Below are 23304 nucleotides of genomic sequence, written 5' to 3' on the forward strand. Positions count from 1 at the left end.
CTATATGCTGGGATAGGTCTTGTTTTTGTTTTGGGGTTTTTTTTTTTAGATTTTATTTATTTATTTGACAGAAAGAGAGAGCACAAGCAGGCGGAACAGCAGAGGGAGAGGGAGAAGCAGGCTTCCTGCTGAGCCGGGAGCCCGATGCAGGGCTCGATCCCAGGACCCTGACATCATGACTTGAGCCAAAGGCAGATGCTTAATGACTGAGCCACCCAGGTGCCCCAAGAGATAGGTCTTGTTTTAACTTGCCTTTCTCTGATGACAAACGCTCATATGCTCGATGGCTTTTGGGTTTCTTCTTTGGTAAATTGCTTGTTCATGATAATTAGTTGCCTGTTTTTCTCAGTGGGGTTCTTACATTTTTCTTGATGATATGCAGAAGTTCCTTATACATCCTCGATATTAATCTCTTGCTGGTCCCAAACATTGCAGATTCTGGATCTGAATCTGTCATCTATCTGTTCATTTGCCTGTGCTACCTTTTTTTTTTTTTTAATTTAGACCCTTTGTTTCCTGTTTGTGCAGTCTCTCACCAGCACTTCTTTTTCTATGTTAAAACCCTTTGTTCCTCCACATTTTAAGTGTGCTAGTATAGCTGAACTCAGCTGATTCTCTTCAACAAATGGTCTATCTTTATGATGACTTAACCTCTTACTGAGTTGTATTAAGAATGACTTTACCTCTTAGAGTGTGAGGGAGGCCTGCATGTAAATATTAGTCATGGATTTATTCAGCAAATATATGCTGTGGGCCTACTCTTTTAGGCACTATGCTATCACTGAAAAGGTTATAAAACCTGCCAGTGGCTTTTCAGAGGTAGAGCAGGGATTTGAGCCTCTTCCTGCCGTACTATTTCCCTCAGAAACTGAATTTGGTTCCTATACACCTGTGTGTCAGATTTTTATATCTTATCTAACAAATGGCCTAGGAAGATGCAGAGCAAAGTGTTCTCCCCCAGCATCCCGAGGAGGGGAAAGTAATCAGGAGAGGAATGGAGGCAGATGTGGCTTCTGCCATTGTAGGCCTGGAGCCTTCAAGTGGCAGGCTCTGGGCTACCTGCTGGGGACGGGTGAATGGCTCTGGGCTGAGAGCGGAAGTCCCAAAAGAGGCAGGAGGACGGCCTCAGTCTGGAGGGGGAGGTCGTAAAATAAAACACCAGGCCTAAATCATTGAGAAGCTCATATCTTCTCTTGCAGAAATGCCCTATTTCTAAGATGAGAGAGATGTCCCAAGATCTTCCTGGAGCTAACAATTTCCAGGCAAATTGGCTTCTCAAGCCTTTCCTGGTAGTGGTAACTGTGGGCAGGAACAGTTTCCAGAATTTCCACAAATTCCAGTGGAGGGAGGGAGGCAGGGAGGAAGGGAAGCCAAAGGGAGAAGAGCTGAGTGAGGAGGAAATCTGACTTTGGGCCAGGACCAAACAAAGCAGAAATTCCTCCTGGGACAGATTTTCCCTGGAGGACAACACTGGGAAGCCTGTTTACTGGGCTTTAAAAGCCTGTGGTCCCCGGCACAGTTTCTTGACCTCAGGGCCCTGAATCTCTGTGGTTTCACTATGGATAGAAACTTTCTCCTCGGGTCGCACCAGGACAGAAGTGTATCATCACACCCCCAGTCCCAGGGCCTCCTGAGATTTCCCAGGGCTCTTTCCTTGCTTTTCCTACTCCACTGAATTCCAGAGCCACGGCCATGTGTGGTACAGAAGTTTGCTTGAGAAGGGTTTAGATCAATCAAGTCAAATAAGATTCACTTTTACGCCACCTTGGATCAGTTGGTGGCTCCCTGGAACCCTCGTTAAGGATTCTGAAACAGTCTTGGTGGGCACAGCAGAGAAAGAGTAGAGGGACGTGTGCGCTGCGATTTGCTGTCCACTGTGTAGATACGTCCATGAACATCAGAACCCTAAAGGGTTAATGAGGGGAAGATAGGGATGACCTTTTTTTTTTTTAAGATTTTATTTATTTATTTGTCAGAGACAGAGAGAGAGAGCACAAGCAGGGAGAGCGGCAGGCAGAGGGAGCAGCAGGCTCCCCGCCGAGCAGGGAGCCCGATGCGGGGCTCGATCCCAGGACCCTGGGACCATGACCTGAGCCACACTTAACCGACTGAGCCACCCGGGCACCCTTAATCTCCTTCATCTCCTTTCTAAACCCTGGCTCCAGGCCACCACTTTTGTCTCTATAGATTAGCCTTTTATGGACATTTACCTTTTTGACTAGGGCCTTTACCTGGAATTTTTGACATTCTCTTAAGGATGTTCTTTTTTGCCAATCCAGGAGTGTCCTTGAGAAAGCCTCAATCCTTCTGTCCTTCATTTTCTCTCATGCGCAGCCTGGGGACTGAAACATAATCCTTTAAAAAATTTTTTCTACCTTTTTATTTGTTTTTTCCTCTCTTTTATTTTTTTTTAAACATTTTATTTATTTATTTGACAGAGAGAGAGGAAGAGAGCACAAGCAGGGGGAGTGGCAGAGGGAGAGAGAGAGGCAGGCTCCCTGTTGAGCAGGGAGCCCGTTGTGGGTCAGGATCCCAGGACCCTGAGATCATGACCTGAGCCAAAGGCAGATGCTTAACTGACTGAGCCACCCAGGCGCCCTATTTTATTTTACTTTTTAAAGCTCTGTGTGGGGCTTGAACTCACAACTCGGAGATCAAGAGTCACATGCTGTACCATCTGAGCCAGGCAGGCACCTCTGAAACATAATTCTTAAGGTCCCTCAGCCGTGATCTGCCAGGACTCTTCAGGGTTCTGGTTTGAGGTAGATCCTGACCCTTCAAAGTGGTAGAATCTGACATTGGCTTTGTTCCCTTAGGTTTAGGCCTTGGTACTCTTGGTGACAGAATCCTGGACTGAGTGACCACTCAGGGCTTTTCTGGTGATTTCTTGACCCACCTCAGCCTGAGTTTTGGGGTTATTCTCTCAAGGAACAAATGGTATTTGGTGAAGAGCCTGTTTCATGTGGCTGTGTGAGGTTTAGATGAGGAAATGCAGTGTTTTTATTAGGTTGGGCTGTCCACTGCCACAAAGTCTCAAATTATAGGCCTAGAACCTGGAGGAAACTCATTTTAAAATTGAGGGTGGGGGCTGTGTCTCTAGATCACAAATCAGTTGCTACCCCTTGACACAAAAAGGCATATTTAGCGGTGCCTGGGTGGCTCACTCAGTTAAGCGTCTGCCTTTGGCTCAGGTCATGATCTTAGGGTCCTGGGATCGAGTCCCGCATCGGGCTCCTTGCTCAGTGGGGAGCCTGCTTCTCCCTCTGCCTGCCGCTCCCCCTGCTTGTGTTCTCTCTCTCTCTCTCTGATAAATAAATAAAATCTTTAAAAAAAAAAAGAAGGCATATTTAGAGCCTAGGAAGGAGAGTGTTTTTGGGCTTGGTTGCGTTAGTCATAGACGTGTAATTAGGACAACAGTCTAGATTCTCAAACATCAAATGCCAGATGGTTCCCTGCCCTGTTAGTTCTGGTTCTTAACCCATAGTTGAACAAGTGCCGTGTGGGTCAACCTACATTTGTGGATTCTACTCTACCAGAAACTGTCCCAAGGACAGAAAGGAATGGGACACAACCCTTGCCCTCAAGGAGAGGAGGGTCTAATGGAGGGAGCAGGTAGACAGACTGGCACCCTCACCCCGAAGGGCTCTAATGTAGGCTTGTAAAGTTTGTAATGTTGGTTTGTAAAGTTTGTAAACTTTACGTCGAGTTTCCTCTGGCATGCAGAGCAGGGACTGATTCATCCCAGGGGCTCAGGGAAAGGTCTGAAGAAGGGACAACATTTGGTTTGAACTTTAAAGGATTGTTACCTTACCTTTTTCACAAAGGTTTTCAGTGTAGCTTATAAGGATACATACTGTAAAAAGGACAGATATAAGTAAAATCAGAAAAAGAGAAAATGTGATTTAGAAAGTTAAAGACCGGGGAAGAGTTAAAATGTAGATATTCACACCTTATGGCCCAACATAGTTATTACATCTGTCCCTTTGCAAAAGCCAAAAGTGAAACACGTTCTGTTCTAAGTATTGTCAGAGAGCAGAAATGTACAGTAGTTCCTGAGTGTAGATTGTTTTTCTTGGTACCCACTCTTTTTTTAACTTTTATCTTTTTTATTTAAAAAAATTTGTTAGAGAGTGAGTGGGAGAGAGAGCACGCTCGAGCATGCAAGTTGGGGGGAGGGGCAGAGGGAGAGGAGAGGAGAAAGAATCCTCAAGCAGGCTCCACGCTGAGCGCAGAGCCCAACATGGAGTGATCTCACCACCCTGAGATCATGACCTGAGCCGAAATCAAGAGTCAGACACCCAACCACTGAGCCACCCGGGCACCCCTCTTGGTACCCACTCTTAAAGAGCCTCATGGGGGTGGGAGGGAGGTGGTGGTTAATGCGTGAACCTATAAACCACCATTTCTCAAAGTATAGTTCAGGGACCCGCATTAAAGTTATCTAAACTGCTCGTTAAAATGCAGAGTCCTGGGCCTCAGTCCCAGACCTACCAAATGGGAAGTTCTGGGGAGTAGAAGCCAGGAATCCAGTTTTATGTGCTTTCCCAAATGATTGCTCTTGCAGTCCACAGTTTGAACGTCTATAATAGAAGGAAACCTCACCAGTATTTTGAAAGCCAGTGCAGTAGCAAATAAGAGTACTTGGCCTTGGGGTGCCTGGCTGGCTCAGTCAGAAGAACATGCGACTCCTGATCTCAGGGTCGTGAGCCCCACGCTGGGTGTAGAGATTACTAAAAAAAATAATAACATTAAAAATAAACTTAAAAAAAGAATACTTGGCCTTTGTTTAAAGATTGGGTAGGAATTTAATGGGGGAGAGAGCAGAGTGCAAGAAAGGGCAGTTTCACTGACCTGGATGGTTCATTGGTGGCAAGGTCACTTTCAGGTGATATTTTGGAAGACCTACAAAATGTGGCAGTTCAGGCACATGGCAGGGTCGCTTCTAAGCACAGATAGAGGAGTAACGGATGCCACTGTTCTCGATTCGTCCAGCTTCCTCTTGGCCACCTGGCCTCTGCTCTGCAGACCTCCTCTGGCAGGCTCTTTTATTTTTTGAGCAAATACCTTGTTTTTTTCTGTGCCTCCCAAGTGTAGGGTTCTAAGACCACAAATGTGTTCTGCTTCCTGTTGAAAAAACTTTCCCATCCCTGGGGTCTAATAGTGGCTTGGATGGTGAATTGGCAGAAAGAACAGTGGCTGTTGAAATTCTGTTGAGTGTATGGTGTGCTTGAGACATATCAAGTCAGTGTTAGCACTAGATTATTCCTACTTTTCTGGTCACTGAATTGTATGTTTTGAAATCTTTATTTTGGAAGACACTTATTGGGAAGGGGATGAAAGAGGGGGTCACACTTCTTTCCTTGGTTTATATTTTAAAATAGTTATTGTTTAATTTTAACGACAGAACCAAAGGTATAAAGAAAATTACCACGAACATCTGGTTTAAGAAATAAATCATTTCCAGTACTTTTGAAGCCTTTGTGAGCTTGATTTTAAAATTTAATGAGTAACGGTTATCATGAGACTTGAGAAGTCCCTTCTGGTGGCTCTCTGTCCCCTGCTCTTACGTCAAGTTTCCTCAAAGCGTATCGAAAGCCTCTTAGTTGCTTGTATCAGTAGTGGGTAAGCAGGGAGCATAGCTGTGTACTGTCTTCTCAGATGAGATCTATTGGTATACTCTGTGTCCACGGCGGCCAAGTGGCCACAACTCGTGCGTGATGAGTCCTCTCTGAGAGGAGCTGCTTCTGTGCAAAGCTTTCTCCTTGACTCTATTCACTGGCACCGGAGTTAACACCGCTTCCTTCGTGCCATTTCAGCTGTTCTCACCACTGTCATCCCCACCCTGGTTTGCTGGTCTCCCTCCCCTCTAAGAGCAAAGAACTCTTCTTCACCCAACCCTGCTGCTCCCTGCCTGGCACCAAGCAGCCTGGCCCTGTGCAATAGATGGTGCTTCTCATTTCTAGTCTGAGGGGTCACAAGGAGCATCATGAGTTCATGGGACCACTGCAGACAGCTCTTACCTCAAGCCTGGGGATTTGGTAGGACCTGGCTTCCAGTGCATATCTGGCCTTCAGAAGATTGGTACAGAGAAAAATGGCCTACTCACATGAGCCTGTGAACAGCGCTGTGGTAGAAGGGGAGATAGTTTGAAGAGGCGCTATGTCACACTGTCGGGGCTGAAGCTGGGCCAAAGAAGACAGGCCGGCACCCCAACTTGAGGACCACAGAGCTCTGGGCACTGCTGCATCTCACAGTTCCCACATGTTTGAGCTTCAGTACCCAGGAAGGTTTCACAAGAAACTTAGGAGCCGGATCCCGTGGCTGTCAAGTATGGGATTTTTTACAAATTGAATTTAAAATAATTCAGTCTCAAAATCCACCATGATCATTTCATAAAAGGACATTTTAACATTTAGAGTAAGAAGCCCTTGACTTTGGAAGAAAGGGCATCCCGATACATTGATTACACTTCCCTTAATGAAGAACAGTGTACGATGTCTTTACTTTTACCATTTTGTGACAGGCTGGTGAAACATCGTCTCACGACGCAGCATCAAGTCAGAGATTGTATCTTGCGCCACTGGCCAGTCAGCTGGGGAGCGGTGACTAGATGTTCCAGCCTGTTTTGCTGAGGACAGTGAAAGGAACGAGCGGCTCCAGCATGAAAGGGAGACAGGGAGTCCATGCTGGGTTGACTCTAGATTAGCCGGGCTTTGATGGAGGGGCATGTGTGTGTTTGGGTTTGCCGTGCCGGGCAAGGGAGCAGTGGAATTTGTCTGAGTTGAGCTCACACATTGAAGTTATTGAGCGCCTTACACGCAAGGCCGTGACCTGGACTCCCAGCCGAGAGGCCCACGTGGCGGGGCTTTAGCGGGGGGAGCCGAGGACAGGCTCACATCTGCTCAGCTGCTTACGTAACCCTGCTTCCAGCTCCCAGAGCCAAGAAAACACACAAGCCAGCCCAGCGGGGCCTAGGGCCTGTGGTAGCACACGCCATGCGCCACACAGCAAGGGAGCCTCGGCTCAGCGTGAGGATTCTCATGAAGCCCTCATCCTCTGCTTCCTCCCCTTGCCCCTCTCTGAGGCCCCTGGCAGTGGCTCTGAGATCTGATAGCAGTTCGTTGTGGTTCTGGGCAGAGCTGGTCACTGCCCTCCTGGAGTCCGAGCTCTCTGGATTTGCTCATTGGGACAGCGCCAGGCACGCCGTGGAGAACAGCCCCTGCTGCATGGCAGCGGTGTGCAGGGCACTCAGGGAGGCCTCCTGACTGGCACTGGACCCAGGAGGAATTTGGCTCCAGGTCTGCAGCCGCCGCCGACTGCTGAGGACTGACCAAGCTCAGGCGTGAGCCACAGGGCTCTCGGAGCTGTGGAGGCTTCAGAGAAAGCAAGCAAGGATAGCAGGATTGGGGATCAGGGCGCTCTGGATGTGTCACAGACATGCTGGGGGTTGTGAGAAGGGCCAGGAGAGGAGCAGGAGAGTGAGGAGAGGCTGTTGAGTAACAAAGCCCTGCATGAAGCCATTGGAGGAACGAGTCCTTTACACAGCTTTAAACCAGGGTAGTTTTCACTGAGGTTCTGCCACACCCTCATCAGGGAGCTCCTTGAGGTCCGGAACTGTCTTGACTCTTCTGTCACCTCCCCTCCTCCACTGGGCACACATTCTGGCACACAGTAGGTGCCCAGAAAGTGTTGATTAAAACAAATTGGAAGTGGCTTTGACACATACCATAGGAAAAGTTGGCGTTAAACACTTCAAAAAAGAGTCTGGTTTGGCACTTGAGCAGGCGCCCATGGATTGTCACATGCCGTTCGTGCCTCCTGTGTGTGAGTGAGTGTGCTGGGTTTGGGGAAGGGGAGGGGGAATAGAAGATGGACCACCTAGGGTATCAGCTCCCACAATGTGGTGGACAGCAGTGTCACTTGCCGAGGAAGCTCTGGAGCAGAGGCAGGTTTGGCATAGGTGATGATGGGGGTGGGGGTGGCGGTGAATAAGAGTTCGTTTGGTGCTGGTTGGATTCCAATCCCTGCAGTCTCCAGATGGGAAACCAGTATCCTGAGAGCGGGTGACACTTGCCTAAAGATCATCCAGCAAGTCACTGGTGGAGCTGAACCCAGGCCCAGGCAGCCTTTCTTCTGTCCAGGTCCTCTACCTCAGGACCACCTTTTTGGAACCCCCCAATGGGCAAAACTAAGATGCTTTCCAGCCCACAGGTGTCTGCTCTCGGGAGGTTGGGCAGACCACGTGTGAATTCCTGTCTTCTGGGTTAGTTTCAGAAAATATGAGCAAGTTGGTAGGGTGACAGTCCAGATGCCTCTTGGGTTCCCCAAAATGGAGTTATGTTTAGCAGCATCTTCAGAACCAGAGGTAGGGTGGGGCTGCAGGGAGTTCGGGGGATGTTGCAGGTGTTGTGAGGCCCTGTGAAGTGAGAAGAGCCCAGTGACTATCTTTTCATGTTTTTCACAAGTGCACTGGGCTGCAGGGCCTCCCAGAAGCTTTGCCAGGGTCGAGCAGCCCAGGCCTGCTGGACCTTATGGGGAAGGACTATCTCCACGAAAGCCCCAAAGCTTGTGAAGATGAGAGATTCAGCTTCCCATTGCCCAGTCACCTGGGCTGCTTGTGATTTACCTCTGTCCTTCTCCAAATCGGCCAACTCATTCCCTAGGGCAGTAGCCTGAGATACCATATTTTTTACGAATTGCCTCGTATGATTCTGATGATGGGTTTGAGAAAAACTGGTTCAGGTAACCCCTTACTTAGTCCTGGGGCACAGTACCCCCTCACCCAGGGGCACCCTGAGAAGTTGGAACTGGGTCAGTTGTGTGAGATGAGGCCTCCATGCCCCTGGGCCAGGGCGTCTGCTGTCTGAGCTTTGTTAACGAAGAGAGCAAAAGGACAAAGCTAGATCGGGGCTTTATTAATTTTAAGATTCCATTCTGTCTTTGAATGTAAAAGTCTGTTAGAGGAAAGAAGGAAGGGCATTTCTGGCAAAGAAAAAAGTGTGGACGTAGGCATGATTTATTGGAATGGGGAGGGAGGTAGAGCTGACTGAAGGGCCTTGTGCCAAGCTAAGAAGTTTGGCCTTCTTAAAGAATACATGGCCTGTGAGCCATCAGAGGTTGTTGTTTTTTTTTTTTAATCAGGAAAGTGATATGATCAGATCTGCGTCTCAGAAGAAAATAAATGGATGGGAATGGGTCCAGTGATGGTGGAACTGAGTCAGCATTGGAGGGCGGGAAGGTGTGAGAAGTACCAGGGGATGCTGGGGAGTCTGCACCTGCTGACATGCAAGAGGAGCAAGAATCACAGCTTCCTTTTCTGGGGCTCGTTTCAGGGGGGTGAGTGATCTCTGGGCACAAGGGGTGCTTGGAGCGCCACATATTATTGATGAACAAATAGGGCAACGGGGTGATGCGTGCTGGGCCTCGGGTGGGTCTCACCGGCATGTTTCAGGTGACCGTGATCCCTGTTTGTGGACCGAATTCTCACCTCTATTCTGTAGCTGCCTTCGTTCTTGTGGCTAGTTGGCTTATTATGCTGGAGTAACAGTTCTGAAAATATGTTCCCTGGTCGAATGGTTCTATGGCCAAATAAGTTTAAGAAAAGGTAGGTTATATAAAGTGAAGGGGATTTCTTGACTGCACAACTTCTCAGAACCTTTGCTGTGCCTCATACTTTTCAGAAGCAAGATTTAGTATGCTTATTTGACCAGGGGGCATGTTCTTCCATTGAGCGTTTTACTTGAATTATTGTTTCCTGTAACCTACTTTGAGAAAGTCTGGCCTGCAGGGAATACTGGGGCTCTGGGTTTGGGTATTTTTTTTTTAAAGATTTATTTATTTATTTGAGAGAGCGAGAATGAGAGAGAGAGAGTACATGAGAGGGGGGAGGGTCAGAGGGAGAAGCAGGCTCCTTGCTGAGCAGGGAGCCTGATGTGGGACTCGATCCCGAGACTCCGGGATCATGACCTGAGCCGAAGGCAGTCACTTAACCAACTGAGCCACCCAGGTGCCCCTTGAGTATTTTTTTTTTTTTAAGATTTTATTTATTTATTTGAGAGAGCACAAGAGAGAGAGAACACGAGCATGGGGGAAGGGGCAGAGGCAGAGGGAGAAGAAGCAGACTCCCCGCTGAGCAGGGAGCCCAACTCGGGACTTGATCCCAGGACCCCGGGATCATGACCTGAGCCAAAGGCAGACGCCTAATCGACTGAGCCACCCAGGTGCCCTGGGTTTGAGTATTGACTCTGTCCCCAGTTTCCTGTGTGTTCCTGGGCCTGTTACCTTTTCCCTGCCCTCACCTTGCATGCCACAGGAGGGGCGGTCCCCAGCTGAGGAGTGCAGTCCTCTCCTAGCTCCACCTTAGGAAACGAGAACTTCCATGTCTGTATCCGGATCATGATTTTGGCCTCTCCCACTACTCCTAACCTATCACTACCTCAGAATCCACCATCCATGTCTCATCGATTTTTATTCTAAGCCAAGAGCTCTCTTACTAACTTATTCTCTCATCTGGAGCTGTATTCTTCCAGGCTAGAAACTTGGGGGACCTCTCTGACTTTTCCTCCCTTATTCATCCCCTTTGTTACTCCACGACCTACATTTACTAAGCATTCTTCTTCGATGTTCTTTTCTGCTGTTTCTCTTCTCCGTTTCCCTGTACTCTGCTCTGGCTCTCAGTTCCTCCAGTCCCTACCCCTGGAGTTTTTTTTAATCTGTGCATCAAGTGCCTTCCTGAGACATGGGGTACTCATACCGCTTCTTGCTACCTTTTGATTTGAGGCTGATTTCCACAACACCATCCTCCCCAACACACACACACACACACACACACACACACACACACACACACACACACACACACACACCCTTTCCCAACTAGGCTAGGTTCAGAGAGTGGATGGAAGTCATTTGTGCAAGGTCACACAGTTGGGAGGTGGCAAAGTTAGGTCTCAATCTCAGGATTCCTAAAAAAGTGCTTTCTCATCCATTTTCTCTGATCCTTACAACAACCTTTCAGGAAGTCTAAGCAGCAATCACTCCATTTCCAGTTAGAGCTGAGAAACCTAGAATCTCAGGGGAGCGGGTCATGGGCAGTTGAGTGCTTCATAGGGTGACCAGCTATCTGGCTTTACCTGGTCCTGAGGGGTTTCCTGGGATGGTTGGTCGTGCTAGTGCTGGTCGTGCCTTTTTCATTGTCACACTGCCTCCCAGGAGGATGTGTCTCCTGAGGCTGTGGCGTGGGGGAACCCTGTAGCCTGCTAACTTCTCCTTCCTTCCACCTCTCTAGTCGGCCCCATGGTGATCGAGTTTAACATGCCTGTGGACCTGAAGCTTGTGGAGAAACAGAACCCAGAGGTGAAGGTGGGCGGCCGCTATGCCCCCAAGAACTGCATCTCTCCCCACAAGGTGGCCATCATTATTCCATTCCGTAACCGGCAGGAACACCTCAAGTACTGGCTGTTTTACTTGCACCCAATCCTACAGCGTCAGCAGTTAGACTACGGCATCTATGTTATCAACCAGGTGAGGTCTGGGAAGATGGAGTGAGGGAGGGAGTGTGTGTGTGCACGCACATACACGCACGCAAGTATGTGAGTAGTGAGGGTTAAGAGAAAGAACATGATACTAGACATGTGGCATTTTATAACCCCGCCGCCATCATCCTCCTTAAGCAATGCAGATAAGCTAAATACCATACAACTTGCTTGCTTGTTGCTGTCTGCTCTTTAGGCAAGGGTAATTGCTGGGCTATTTTGTTTTCTTTTTGCTGCAAGTGCCCTTCCAGCAAAATTGAGAGAAAAATGACAATCCTAATTCTCCCCAAGTAAAACACTGATTATTTCCTGTCTTTGGGTAGCTGTGTATTTTCCTTTAGAAAAAAAAAAAAATCAAACACCCCTTTAAATATCAGAGTTTTAGGCAGCTTCGAAATTATCCAGTCTAACTATATCTTCTGGGACACCTGCAGGAGATTGCACCCTTAGATCAGGCCTGAATGCCAGCCTCCAGCAAAATAGCTGGGAAAGTCTGATTAGTAGGCCACTGAGCGTCATGTGCCCTGGGCTGGGTCTGAGAAAAGAGAGCTTCTCACTGCATGTCTGATTCATGTGTGTTGAGCTTAGCCGTGCTTAGGAAACTAATGTGGGAGACATGTCAGCCTTGAAGTCATGTCAGCATGACCTGGAGAATCAGATTGATCTAGAATGCAGTTTTTAAAAAATAACTTAACTGATTTCCAGTTCGTTTGAGAAGCATTATTATTTTTCTAAGAATGTAATTTGGTGTTCTGAGTTTTTCAAAATAACCTAAATTCATATTTTTATAACCTACTAGGTGGAATAATACATTTACCCTGTCTGTATACCAAAGTTCATTGAAATTCATCTGAAGAGAACAGTATGCCCAATTCTAAAAGGCTCACTGTCCATTTCATTTCAAGATAAACTCTGGATCTGCTCGAGATAGTAAAATTGTTGGTAGTTGACAGCTTCCGTCAAAGTAGAGGGACTTTGGATGCCTTCCTGGGACCAGTGGGAAGCTGGAAACAGCAGTGTGTCCATCGACCATTTCTGAGCACTGCCGTGACATAGTGCTGCAGAGAGAGTCTAAAGAAGTAAGGTCCCAGTTCTGTCTGTCTGGAGGCTTCCTTCCTCACAATGGCAAGTGGAACCCTTCCAGGGAATAATTTATTAACAATCCCAAATAGTATGTGACTGGATGGTGGCTGCCAAATGCTCTGGAAGCTCAGAGGGAGGAGAGAGCAGTGAGTGACCTGGAAGAACCAGGATATAAACTGCGTTCTAAGGGCTGGAGGGACATCTGGGCATCTCAGCTGGAGCCAGGGAACAGGGCCTTCAGTGCAGAAAGGAGCTTTGCAAGTTCCTGGAGATGAAGTTGACCATAGGGGTAGAAAAGCAGCAGAGGTGATAGGGCCAGGTGCAGGAGCTGAATCTGTCAGGTAGGGAAGCCCTGTTAAAAAGGAACTGAAGTTTGAGGTGGGGGAGTAGGTGGCAGGCAAACCCCTCGAGGCTGTTCGAGTCCCCTGGCCAAGTGAGGCACAGACCAAGGCCCTCAGAAAATCTGCAGGCAAGACAGCCAGACAGTTGTGGGTCATCTTAGAAGAATATTTGAGAATGTAAGAGAGAATAGGTAAATGCCCCATAAAATCCAAGCCACTTCAATCCAACAAGTATTTGTTTAAGAAAACCCTTGTCAAGGAACATTTGTCTGATGCCAATGAACACATGTTGATCATGGCTCAGGAGCATATTAAAACAATGGCAGGGAGCGCCTAGAAGAGGAAGCCACCATTGCTGGGAGCCAGTAGGGAATTCCTGAAAACAAGCCATGCCAGCTTCGCCTTCCTCTCTTCCCAGCTATTATACCAGTAGGTGAGGGATACACTGTAGACACAGTGTTGTCAGATCTTACTACGCAAAGCATGGATGGCCTCCCACAAATCGGCCTGAACACAAGACAGACGACTGTGGGCTAGATAGCATATAAATTAGATTAAAATATATACTTGAGTAAAGTGGGTAAAAGAATTAGTGGTGATGCTGAGCTTTTGAATTTAGGTGACCGAGGTCAAGGAAGACTGGAGGGAAGGATGCTAAGGTAGAGCTATGTTATATTTTAGGGGAATGGGAGACTTCCCCGTTCAATTACAAAGTCAAAACAAATATTTAGCCGTGATCTTAAATTCCTATGACATAATTTATGTAGATATTTCCCAGGTTTCAAACAACAGGTTTCAGAGTACTTTGTACCAGCTAGATGCTCCTGCCTGCCCCAGTCCAAGCTGGCGGAACAACTAGACGGCGCCAAGCTGGACGGTGGCGCTGCCATGCTGGCTCACACCGGACACTGCATAAGACCAGGCTTCTTCCAAAGTGTGCTTTCCAAAATGGAGCTCTGAGGCCACATTTGAAAAACGCTGGATCGAACAACGGGAAGCAGGTTTCATTCCTACACAGCCTTGTGTGCTAGTGTACGTCATAGCCTCCAAAACTGCTTGGCACACGGTGTTTTCTGAGCTTGGCTGACTGGAGATCTGTTTTCCAAGAATTGTCTCAAGCAATGAATGTTCTATGAATTACACTTTGGGGAAAGCAGGCCTAAACCAACACCTCCCCCCCCATCCCCCACCCAACCCACCTCTTTACTTCCCTAGGATACTGAGACCGCCCCCCCAATCTCTTCCCTCTTGCAACTTAACATCGGAAATATTTGATTTTTAGCTTTCCAAACATATTTACATCTTTTTCCCCCCTCTAGTCTTGTCTTGTCAGTGTCACTATCACCACCCCCCTTCCATGTCTTTTTGCTTCTCCATCTTTTCCTTCTTTTCTGAGGGTTACCTTTCCACCTTAGGAACATCTTTTCCTCCTTATCTCTCTCTCCCCCAGCTAATCTTATTTATTCTGCTCCAACTCTCCCCTGATGATTTCTTTGAGAAAGTATGATCTGACTTCCAGATAACCGAATCATGAAGAAACTTGAAGTTTGCTCGACCTTTCCAGTAAAGAATATCGTCTGCATCATATCCGTAAAGAGCACATAATAAAGTGGTGAGAGGAAACCTAATCCTTGAAAAGAGGCAGAAGAAGAAACATTTGGAGCATACCCCACCTGCAAATTAGGAATTTCCTCTGTTCTCTCTTGTTGTTACACAAAGAAGAGGAAGAAAGAGAGTTGGTAGCATCTGGCTTTGACCTTCGTGTAAATAGGCAAGCCTCCCATCATCCCCCTGCCTCAGACACCTTGCTGTCATCTTGACTCTTTGTTCACTGCCTGCCCCATTTAAGATGAGAGAGAAGGAATGCTTGAAGTAGGAGGAGCCTCTGAGACCTCTATTCCAAGGGTTCTCCAGCAGGCTTTCGAGCACAGAACCTCCTGCCCCATTAAAATGCTCTGCAGTCCCCCCAGCAACAGCAGGTCACTCTGGTGCTATTCTACTTGAATGGGAGACCGTATCCCCATCTCTGCCCCTCCCTTCCCCCAGGTAGTATGAAAATGTCTACTCTCTTGCACCCATGAGGAGACAAGGCTCAGTGAGGGGAAGGGACAGGTAGGAAGTCACATAGGTAACAGGAGGGCTCCAGCTCCAGCCCAGCGCCTGTTACCTAGTGCCCTCTCGCAGCCTCAGCGCTCACTGTCCTCTGGGCCGTTTGGTCCCTTCCTCAAAGTCTTTCTCCCAGCTGGGTAGGAGGGCTGGGAGCGAGCTTCCGGCTCGGACTGCCTGGGTTCCAGCTGAGATTGCTGTTCATCCTCTGGTCTTCAGCACTCCTCCTGCCCTCTCTCCCCAGTGTTCGAGCCTCCCATTAGGCTTCTGGCATGTCCACCCTCTTGGAGCCAAGGGTGCTGCTCTGTGGCACCGATGTCCCACCTGCGGTCTGACACCGGGGCCTTGGTGCAGCGGTGGATACCAAGATGTCAGAGCAGATGGGGGACGAGCACTGTTAACTCCTCATACTTCAATGAGGAAAGGAAACTGTAAAACCACCTAGGCTGAAGGAAAGGCAGGTTACCACCTGGTAGTAAAGGCCGTACATGCGAAATAGAGGGTGTTTGTGAAGCTAACCAGCATAAAAATTACCACACGGGTGAGGAATGCAGGCCCAGCTGGTCAGGTAGTTCTGTCATAACCATGCAGCCTTTGTCCTGAGTCGGGGCCCAGGACCGGTCTCTCCGATTCTGTTTGTGTATCCTCTGGTGCTTCTGATCTCACTCAGCTGCCCAAGATCTTTCTAGTTCTGACCATGTTACTCTTTAAGCCCTTGACTGTGTCCCCACTGCCTACAGCCAAGAGTCTAAAGGGTCCCAAGTGCCGAGCTTGGTATCTAAGACCATCTGGGTCCCCCCCATGACCTACCTCTAGCCACTTCCTCCTCAGCCCTCCTTGAGCCACACTCGACACAACAGACACACTGGACTCTCCATCTTCACTAAGACACACTCCGTGCTCCCCTCCTTGTGTCTTTGCTTATGCTGCCCCCCTGCCCCGTGTGCCTGTCTCCTGTGTTCCTTGTGACCTAGTCCTTTCTTTCTAGCCACCATTTCACCCCTGGCTCCCTGCCCCCGCCTTAGCTCTGTGAGGCCTTGGAGTAGAGTCAGCCTCTCCTCCCATAGGCCACTCAATGCTTTCTAGTGAGGGGTGAGGGCTGATTCTGTGTATGCACGTTCTCCCTGGCCTGCGGCCTTAAAACCCCAGGCCCCTCAGGTCTGATTCCCACTGCCTTCCTGACCACATAGCTCCATGCACAGTCCAGTGCTCAGTCAGGGTTTGGAGATAGAAGCTGCTCCCTGTGACTCCTGCCCATTTACTGAACACCCATCCTCAGGACCCCTTGCTCCTGGTTCTCTGGTGAGGTCTGTTCCTCTTGGAAGTGAAGCCTCCTTTCCCAGTCAGGCCAGGTCAGGACCCTTGGGAACCAACCTGCACAGCCCTTCTCTGGGGCCTCTCTCCAAAGCTTCCTCCTCCTTCCTGGCCAGAGCAGGCTGCCTGGGACATTGCCCTCAGGGTGACCTTGCTTTTCAGGAAAAATGCACAGAACCTGCTTTAGCCCTGTGGTCAGTGATGGTCATAAGACTTTATGGTCCTTTGGACTGAACCTCTTTCATGGTCTCACTTTGAATTTTGACCCTACCAGCCCCCCAGTAAGGCAGATGGGTACTCTCATTGTTTCTGCTGAGAGAAAGCTCACGAAGGTAAGCAGCTTGCTTGGGGCCCCATGATGGCTGGGTGGCAGAGCTGGGATTTGGATAAAGATGACCTGAGGCCTAAGGAATGCCTTGCTTTGCCACGTTCAGTCCCGAACACACTTGTTCCCCGCACTGGGTAACAGCTCCATGTCCACTTGGCAACACCACCTTGAGTCCCAGTGGGTCATGAGAGGTGAGTAGCAGCTTTGGAGAAACAGCCTCAAAAGGAGGCTTGCCCAGTTGTCATGCTGACAGGTAAATCCTGGTCTGAAAGCCTGGGGGTGCAGCAGAGGGGGGCCTGCCTGAGGATTCTTTGACTTTGGAATTTTTTCCCCTCTTCCTTCTTGTCTGTGCACGTTGTAAGGTATTTCCAGGCTGCTTGTCTGGAACCAGGTATGGCCAGGTTTGGAGACAGCCCTTTGTACCCTCAGTGAGTGAGAGAGTACTGTCACCACACCTCAGCAACTTATTTCTGTCACTGGGCCAAGTAGCTGGTTCCTACTTGAGGCCAAGAGGAGTCAGACTGAGTCAGACTCAGGGGTCCATCCCATTGTGGGGAAGGACGACTGCCTGGACCGATGGCCCCCACTGGTTTGGTTTCTGTGGTGATTCTGTGTTGATCTTGTCTGTTCACCATCCCCCCCATCCCTGCCTTCCATTTTCTCCTGAAGCTGTCAGCACCCAGATTGATGTGTGCAGGAATGGGGCTTGGGAGCAGTAGGGCCAGTCCCCTCCTGCAGCACCCCCTTCCTTGAGTACTGGGACCTTCCGGATCCTGGGGCACAGGAGTGTTGTGGGAAGCCTGGGGATGTCTGTGTCCCACCAGAGCTCGTGTGCAGTCCCAGTGACTGGTCGTTTCCTTTGCTGTGTGTTTTCCCCTCTCCCCATCTGTGGCTTGGTCCATTCTCCTGGGGAATGTGGCAGAGCCCTTACAGGTACTCACAGGCGTGAATTGCCTCCCTGGACATTGTTCTGGGAAACATCATTTTCCCCGTGCACCTGTGATGTCATGACGGGGAGGGACAGCTTCCTGGGAATTTGCCTTTGCACTGGAACAAGGATCAGAATGCCCCTCCTCCCCCGCTTTTCTTCACAGCCTTGACATTGCCTCTCTTCCTTACCTCTCTCCCTTGCATCCATCCTTGTCTCTTTTTTTTTCCTCCTAGTGGGGGCCTTTTGCTTTTACTTGTTAATCCTGTTTGTAGCAAAGCAAGCTGAAGGAGGAGCTCCTCTCTGTGATCTGCTTCTTACTCTCCACCTACCTCCTCTTCTGTGCCCTCCACCTCCTAGAGAGAGAGAGAGAGAGAGAGAGAGAGAGAGGAGTGCCGGCCTAACTCCTGCTGTGACTGCCATCGCCGCCGCCACCACCAGTGCTGCCACCCTGGTAATGTCCACATGCCCCAAATCAAACCTGAGCCCGGGCCCCGGGGTCCCCACGCAAGGTCGTAGTCTCTGTGGGCTCGCTTGGAAATGCTGAGGTCGCGGGGAGCCAGCCTGTCGTGCAGAGGTCTGAGATACTTTGCCTTTAAATTAAGCCACAATTGAGCTCATGCTGTGTGTGTATATCCTTTTGTGTCCTGCGTTTTTCTTCAGTTCCGTGTCATCAGCATCTTCCCGTGTTCTCTCATAGCCTTCATAATCTCCACCGTCCGCGCTCCCCTAGTCGTTAAGCACGCAGCTCTACCGTGAGGAACTTAGCCGTCCCTCTACTACAAGGCATTCAGACAATTGCCACTTTCTCGCTGGTGTCAGTGACACCATAACGCACATCCCTGAGGCAGATGCTTATTTGGTGCTTGCTTGCTTCCACATTTAGAATCGTTTCCACAGGCTAGATTTTCCGGCACGGAATTACGGGTTCAGATGCAGTTTAAACATGTTTCTAGTCCATTATATAAATGGTCAAGTTGCTTTCTGAAAGAGAAGCCCTTTATTTTTTAAAATGTTTTCCTGCAGAAAGTCAGATCTCAGGGCCTCAGGTCCAGGGAAGGAGGACATCCTACTATGGTTCCTGTGGAGCTGGGGTTTAAAAACTCTGTTCTCTGTGCTCACCTCCCCCCGAATACCTGCTGGGCCGTTCTGTTCGCTCATTTCTCTCTGAAGGCAACCTAGGGTTTCTGACCTGTGTTCTAGTCCAGCGGGGGCCAAGGATGTACTCACTCTTGCCAGTTACTTTGGCAAACAGAGAGCTACCCCCCCCACCCCAGCTCCCTGACCCTGAAGGGCCCCGTTTCCTTTACTCCCTGGGTGAAGAGCTGAAGTCTGAAGTCCAGGTTTTGTTGGGAGCCCTCTCTAATAAGCTCGAGGCTACCATATTATTATGGTTAAGAGCCAGAGGCCCAACTGCTGTGAAATCATGGGTGAGTGGATATTAGCCTTCCACAAACTCAGCGTTTGTGTAATCCCAGCAATTCTCCAGGGATCACCTCCCAGCCAGCCTGTCTACTACCCCGGGGTCCACACGTAGGCCCGCGGGTCAGTCCTGCCACAGGACCGCCCAGCCAGAGCTTCTTCTGCTTTCCTGCCACCCTCTGGCCTATGCCTTTTCTCTTGGTGTCTGACTGGGCACAGAGAAGTATGCAAGGGGCGTTTCAGCAAGCATTTCCACCGACTATAGCCCTACCTCCAGAGCTGTGGGTTTGAGAGCCTGTGGGTTACTATGGGTGTTGAGAAGGGGGCTTGTGTGTGTGTGTGTGTGTGTGTGTGTGTGTGTGTGTGTGTGTGTGTGTGTGTGTGTGTGTGTGTGTGTGTCTGGCTTTGTGATGGGCCAGGGCATGTGTATGGGAGCAAAATTGTTCTCCCATCACATAGAGATTCTGATTCATTGAGTCTTGGCTTTGGTTTGCTGTTTCCAACCTCATTGTTGCTGTGTCTTTTGGTGGAGGAGGGGCCAGGTGGTCAGTCCCCAAGCTGTCATGGTTGGGGGAAGTGTCTACCGGTGTATACACATGGGCCTAACATCCAGGGAAGGCAGGGTAGTTTAACCAATCCTTTAGAGACCGTTAGAACTTGGTCAAGAGAGGCCATGGCCTTCTGCAGTTGGTCGTGTGTCTTGCTGTAATAAGGAGAAGCTGCTCTTACCTTAACCACAGTCAGGATTTGCCTGGGGATTAGACCAGACTCTGGTACCTATTCTAAAAGCCCCACGAAGGCTGCTTGTGGGTACAGTGCACGTGCCCAGGGAGCAGGTGAGGCACGAAATGGGAACATGGAGCCCTTGCGTTAGCCCTTGGAGGAAGGCGTTCTCTACCTGCCCACCATTACTGCCTACTCTCCATTTCTCATGTGAATCATGTGACAGCTTCCAAACAGATCTCCCTGCTTTCAGTTGTGGGATAGGGCACAAGTCCCTCCTTGACATGTAAAACATAATCTTTGTTTAAAATCTTCAAGGGCTCCCCATGGCCTAAATAAAAGACAAAGCCTGAGTACTTTAATAGAGTTCCCAGCCTCCCTCTCCCCGGCAGGATTTGGTCCCCATTCACCCTCATGTCTTATTCTGGCTTCCCCATTCTGTATTTCTTGTAGCTTCTTGAATGGTTCTTTTTTTTCCCCCACAGCCTTGACAAATGCTGCTTTCTCTTCTAGGAACACTCTTCTCATGCTTTTCCAATCCCCTAGGATTTGATCAGTGTCTTCATCTCCATATCAGCCCATTATAATTGCCTGTTTAACTCAGAACTACTCAAAAGCTGGGCCTGTGTCTTTTCCTTTTCTGTATCCCTACAGCTACTAAATGACAAGAATGAATATATGAGATAGAAGGAGAAATATGATCCTTGGTCCTCTTTTGCCTCTGGAGCTAGCCTTTCTCTTTTTTCTTAACTTCTTTTTTCTTTCTGATAATCACTTTATTGAGATATAATTGTATACCATACAATTCACCTATTTAAAGTACATAATCCAGTGGCTTTTGGTATATTCAGGAGTTGTGCATCCATCACCGTAATCAATTTTAGAATATTTTCATTGCACCAAAAATAAACCTGGTATTTCTTAGCTTCTACATCCCTTCATTTCCCCTGGTCTAGGCAACCACTAATCTACCTTCTGTCTCTATAGATTTGCCTGTTCTGGACATTTCATATAAATGAAATCTTGCAATCTGTGGTCCTTTGTGACTGGCTTCTTTAACTTAATATGATGTTTTCAAGGTTTATCCATGTGATAGCATGTCTCAGTATTCATTCTTTTTTATTGCTGAATAACATTGCATTGTAGGGATATACTGCATTATATTTATCCATTCATTAGTTGACAGACATTTGGTTTGTTTCTACTTTTTATCTATTTTGAATAATGCTGTTATGAATTTTGTGGACAAGTTTTTGTGTGGACATAAGTTTTCTTTTCTTTCTTTCTTTTTTTTTTTTAAGATTTTATCTATTTATTTGACAGAGAGAGAGACACCCAGCGAGAGAGGGAACACAAGCAGATAGAGAGGGAGAGGCACAGGGAGAAGCAGGCTTTCTGCCGAGCAGGGAGCCCGATGCGGGGCTCGATCCCAGGACCCTGGGATCACGACCCGAGCCGAAGGCAGTTGCCAAACGACTGAGCCACCCAGGCGCCTCTGGACATAAGTTTTCATTTCTCTTGGGTATATACCTAGGAGTGGAATCGCTGGATCATGTGGTAACTCTTTGTTTATCCGTCCAGTCTGAGGAGCTGCCAGACTATTTTCTAAAATGGCTGCACCATTTCACATTCCCACCGTCAGTGTATGAGGGTTCTGTTTTCAGTGGACATACCACTTGCTCTCCTTAGTATAAATGAGGGCTCTAGAGAAAGGTGTTACCAGTCTTAAAGAGAGCAAGTTGCTTCTGATGCTTCTTAGGACATTTGTCTCTGCCATGTAGATCTGCCAGAAAGGCCCTGGGTTTGTTGTTTGAGGTGTCTGGAGGCAGCCGCTTCCTCCTTTCCGCTCCCCGAGGAGCTTGTCCTCTCCCTTCTGGTATTGTTGGCTTTGCTTGACTGACTGTTACACCCATTTTTAGGTACAGGCCCAGTCATAAAAGGTTTACAGGTTTTTCTGCGAGCTTTGATTGGTGAGACAGCTTCTCTGTCTAGCTGTGGGAATGTCATACCATTTTTGTCCTTTCTTCTTTCTTCCTATCCTCTCCTTCTCTTAAGAGGAGCCAGTTGCCCTTGAAGGAATGGATATGTATAACTCTTATCTACCAAAGTAAGACAAAACCTGTACTAAAAAACTCAGCCTTTCAGAGGGACCTCTGCTCTCAGAGCGCCAGTTCCTCTTCATGTGTGACTTCCCGAGCATATCATACCTCTAAAGGTCTCAGACTTCCTCTTGTTGCTATAGAGATTCTCATTTTGTGAGCCACAGGCTAACTCACTTGAGCCTTAATCCTTATTGGACCCCCCCCCCCCTGCCCCCAGTCAGAGAAGCAGGATTTGGGAAGTTTCTTGAAGCTGATTGGGAAGGACACACACAAACACTAGAGAAGGGGAAGTCTCCATGTTGGATTTCTAGGAGACAATTTGAAAGGTCTGTTCAAGATGCATGGGAAGACCTACTCCTAGAATAATGATAGTAGCTGACATTTGTTGCCAGGCAGTATGCAAAGGCCTGTTCATGCATTGTCTCATCTAATAAAACTCACCTGTTGGTATCCAAATAACCAGATGAGGAAATGGAGACCTAGAGGTGTGATTTACCCAAAGTCACATAGCTAGGAAGCCAAGAAGCAGGCATTCCTGGGATAAAAATGCATGTGTCAAAAAAAAAAAAATGTGTCCGTCACAACTATGTATTTGGCGTGGCTGGACAGTAGTGGTGCTTGATAAATATTTACCTGAGGGAAGGAAGTAGCAGACACACTGGATGCATGTGTCCATTGAGAAGAGGCAGGAATGAAGGCTGGATGTCTTCCCACCCCCTGGAGAGGAAGTTAGTGGTGGGGGTTGACAGGCTTGCTAGGGCCTGTCTTTCTTATCAAGAAAGTTACCCAAGGTGTTACACCATTTCACCCAAAGAAGCCTAGAGTTAACTTTTCTATAATCCCAGGGGTGGAAGGGGAAGACACAGACTTTCCTTATCTACCATTCTGCTGCTCTGATGTTCCTAAGGGCCCCAGTAGGAAATTACACCTGCAAGAATGTACCCCACCTTTTCCCTCTCCCAGAATCACAGAGGTGGAGCCAGGATGAGAGGAGTGATATACAGTGCAGGCTATTTTAGAAAACTGGCTGACTAATTTTAACTGTGGACCAGACACTGAAGTGCCTTATTGAGTTGAAGGAACTATTATGCCACAAGTAGGGAAAAGGATAGGATAGATCTGCTCCTTGGGTTTCTCCTCTAGGCTACCATTGTTCTTGGGGTGTGGTGCCAGAGGTGCCCATTCATGGTTCCAAATTGGCAGTTCCTGGGAGAGGAAAAATGCTTAGTATAGTCTCAGTCAGACATCTGCTTAGTTCAAACAGTCATAGCTAGCAGGCCAGGCCCTTTGGTTTGGGCATAGCCATCAAGAGCTCCCTGCCCCTGTTATTAGAGAATGTACCAAGAGAAGGGAGTATTGGGTGGCCACCCTCAGGGAGTCTACTACCTGGGTGTGAAAAGGCTTTGTTGGAACACCCTTTCAC

General features: G+C 48.4%; 1 protein-coding gene across 2 annotated transcripts in view; it reads left to right on the forward strand.

Moving 5' to 3' along the window:
- The window catches only part of B4GALT1 (beta-1,4-galactosyltransferase 1), a 53252-nt gene that overhangs the window by 19178 nt on the left and 10770 nt on the right, over nt 1-23304 (forward strand). For both annotated transcript variants that reach the window (XR_004819510.1, XM_027614841.2), the window contains exon 2: nt 11288-11523. Coding sequence is in view for 1 of the 2 variants with exons in the window: in XM_027614841.2 (XP_027470642.1) it covers nt 11288-11523 (236 nt within the window). In the remaining variant the exon portion in view is untranslated. The remainder of the gene's footprint in view (nt 1-11287; nt 11524-23304) is intronic.

This window comes from Zalophus californianus, chromosome 13 (genome assembly GCF_009762305.2).
Source record: "Zalophus californianus isolate mZalCal1 chromosome 13, mZalCal1.pri.v2, whole genome shotgun sequence".
Taxonomy (NCBI): Eukaryota; Metazoa; Chordata; class Mammalia; order Carnivora; family Otariidae; genus Zalophus; species Zalophus californianus.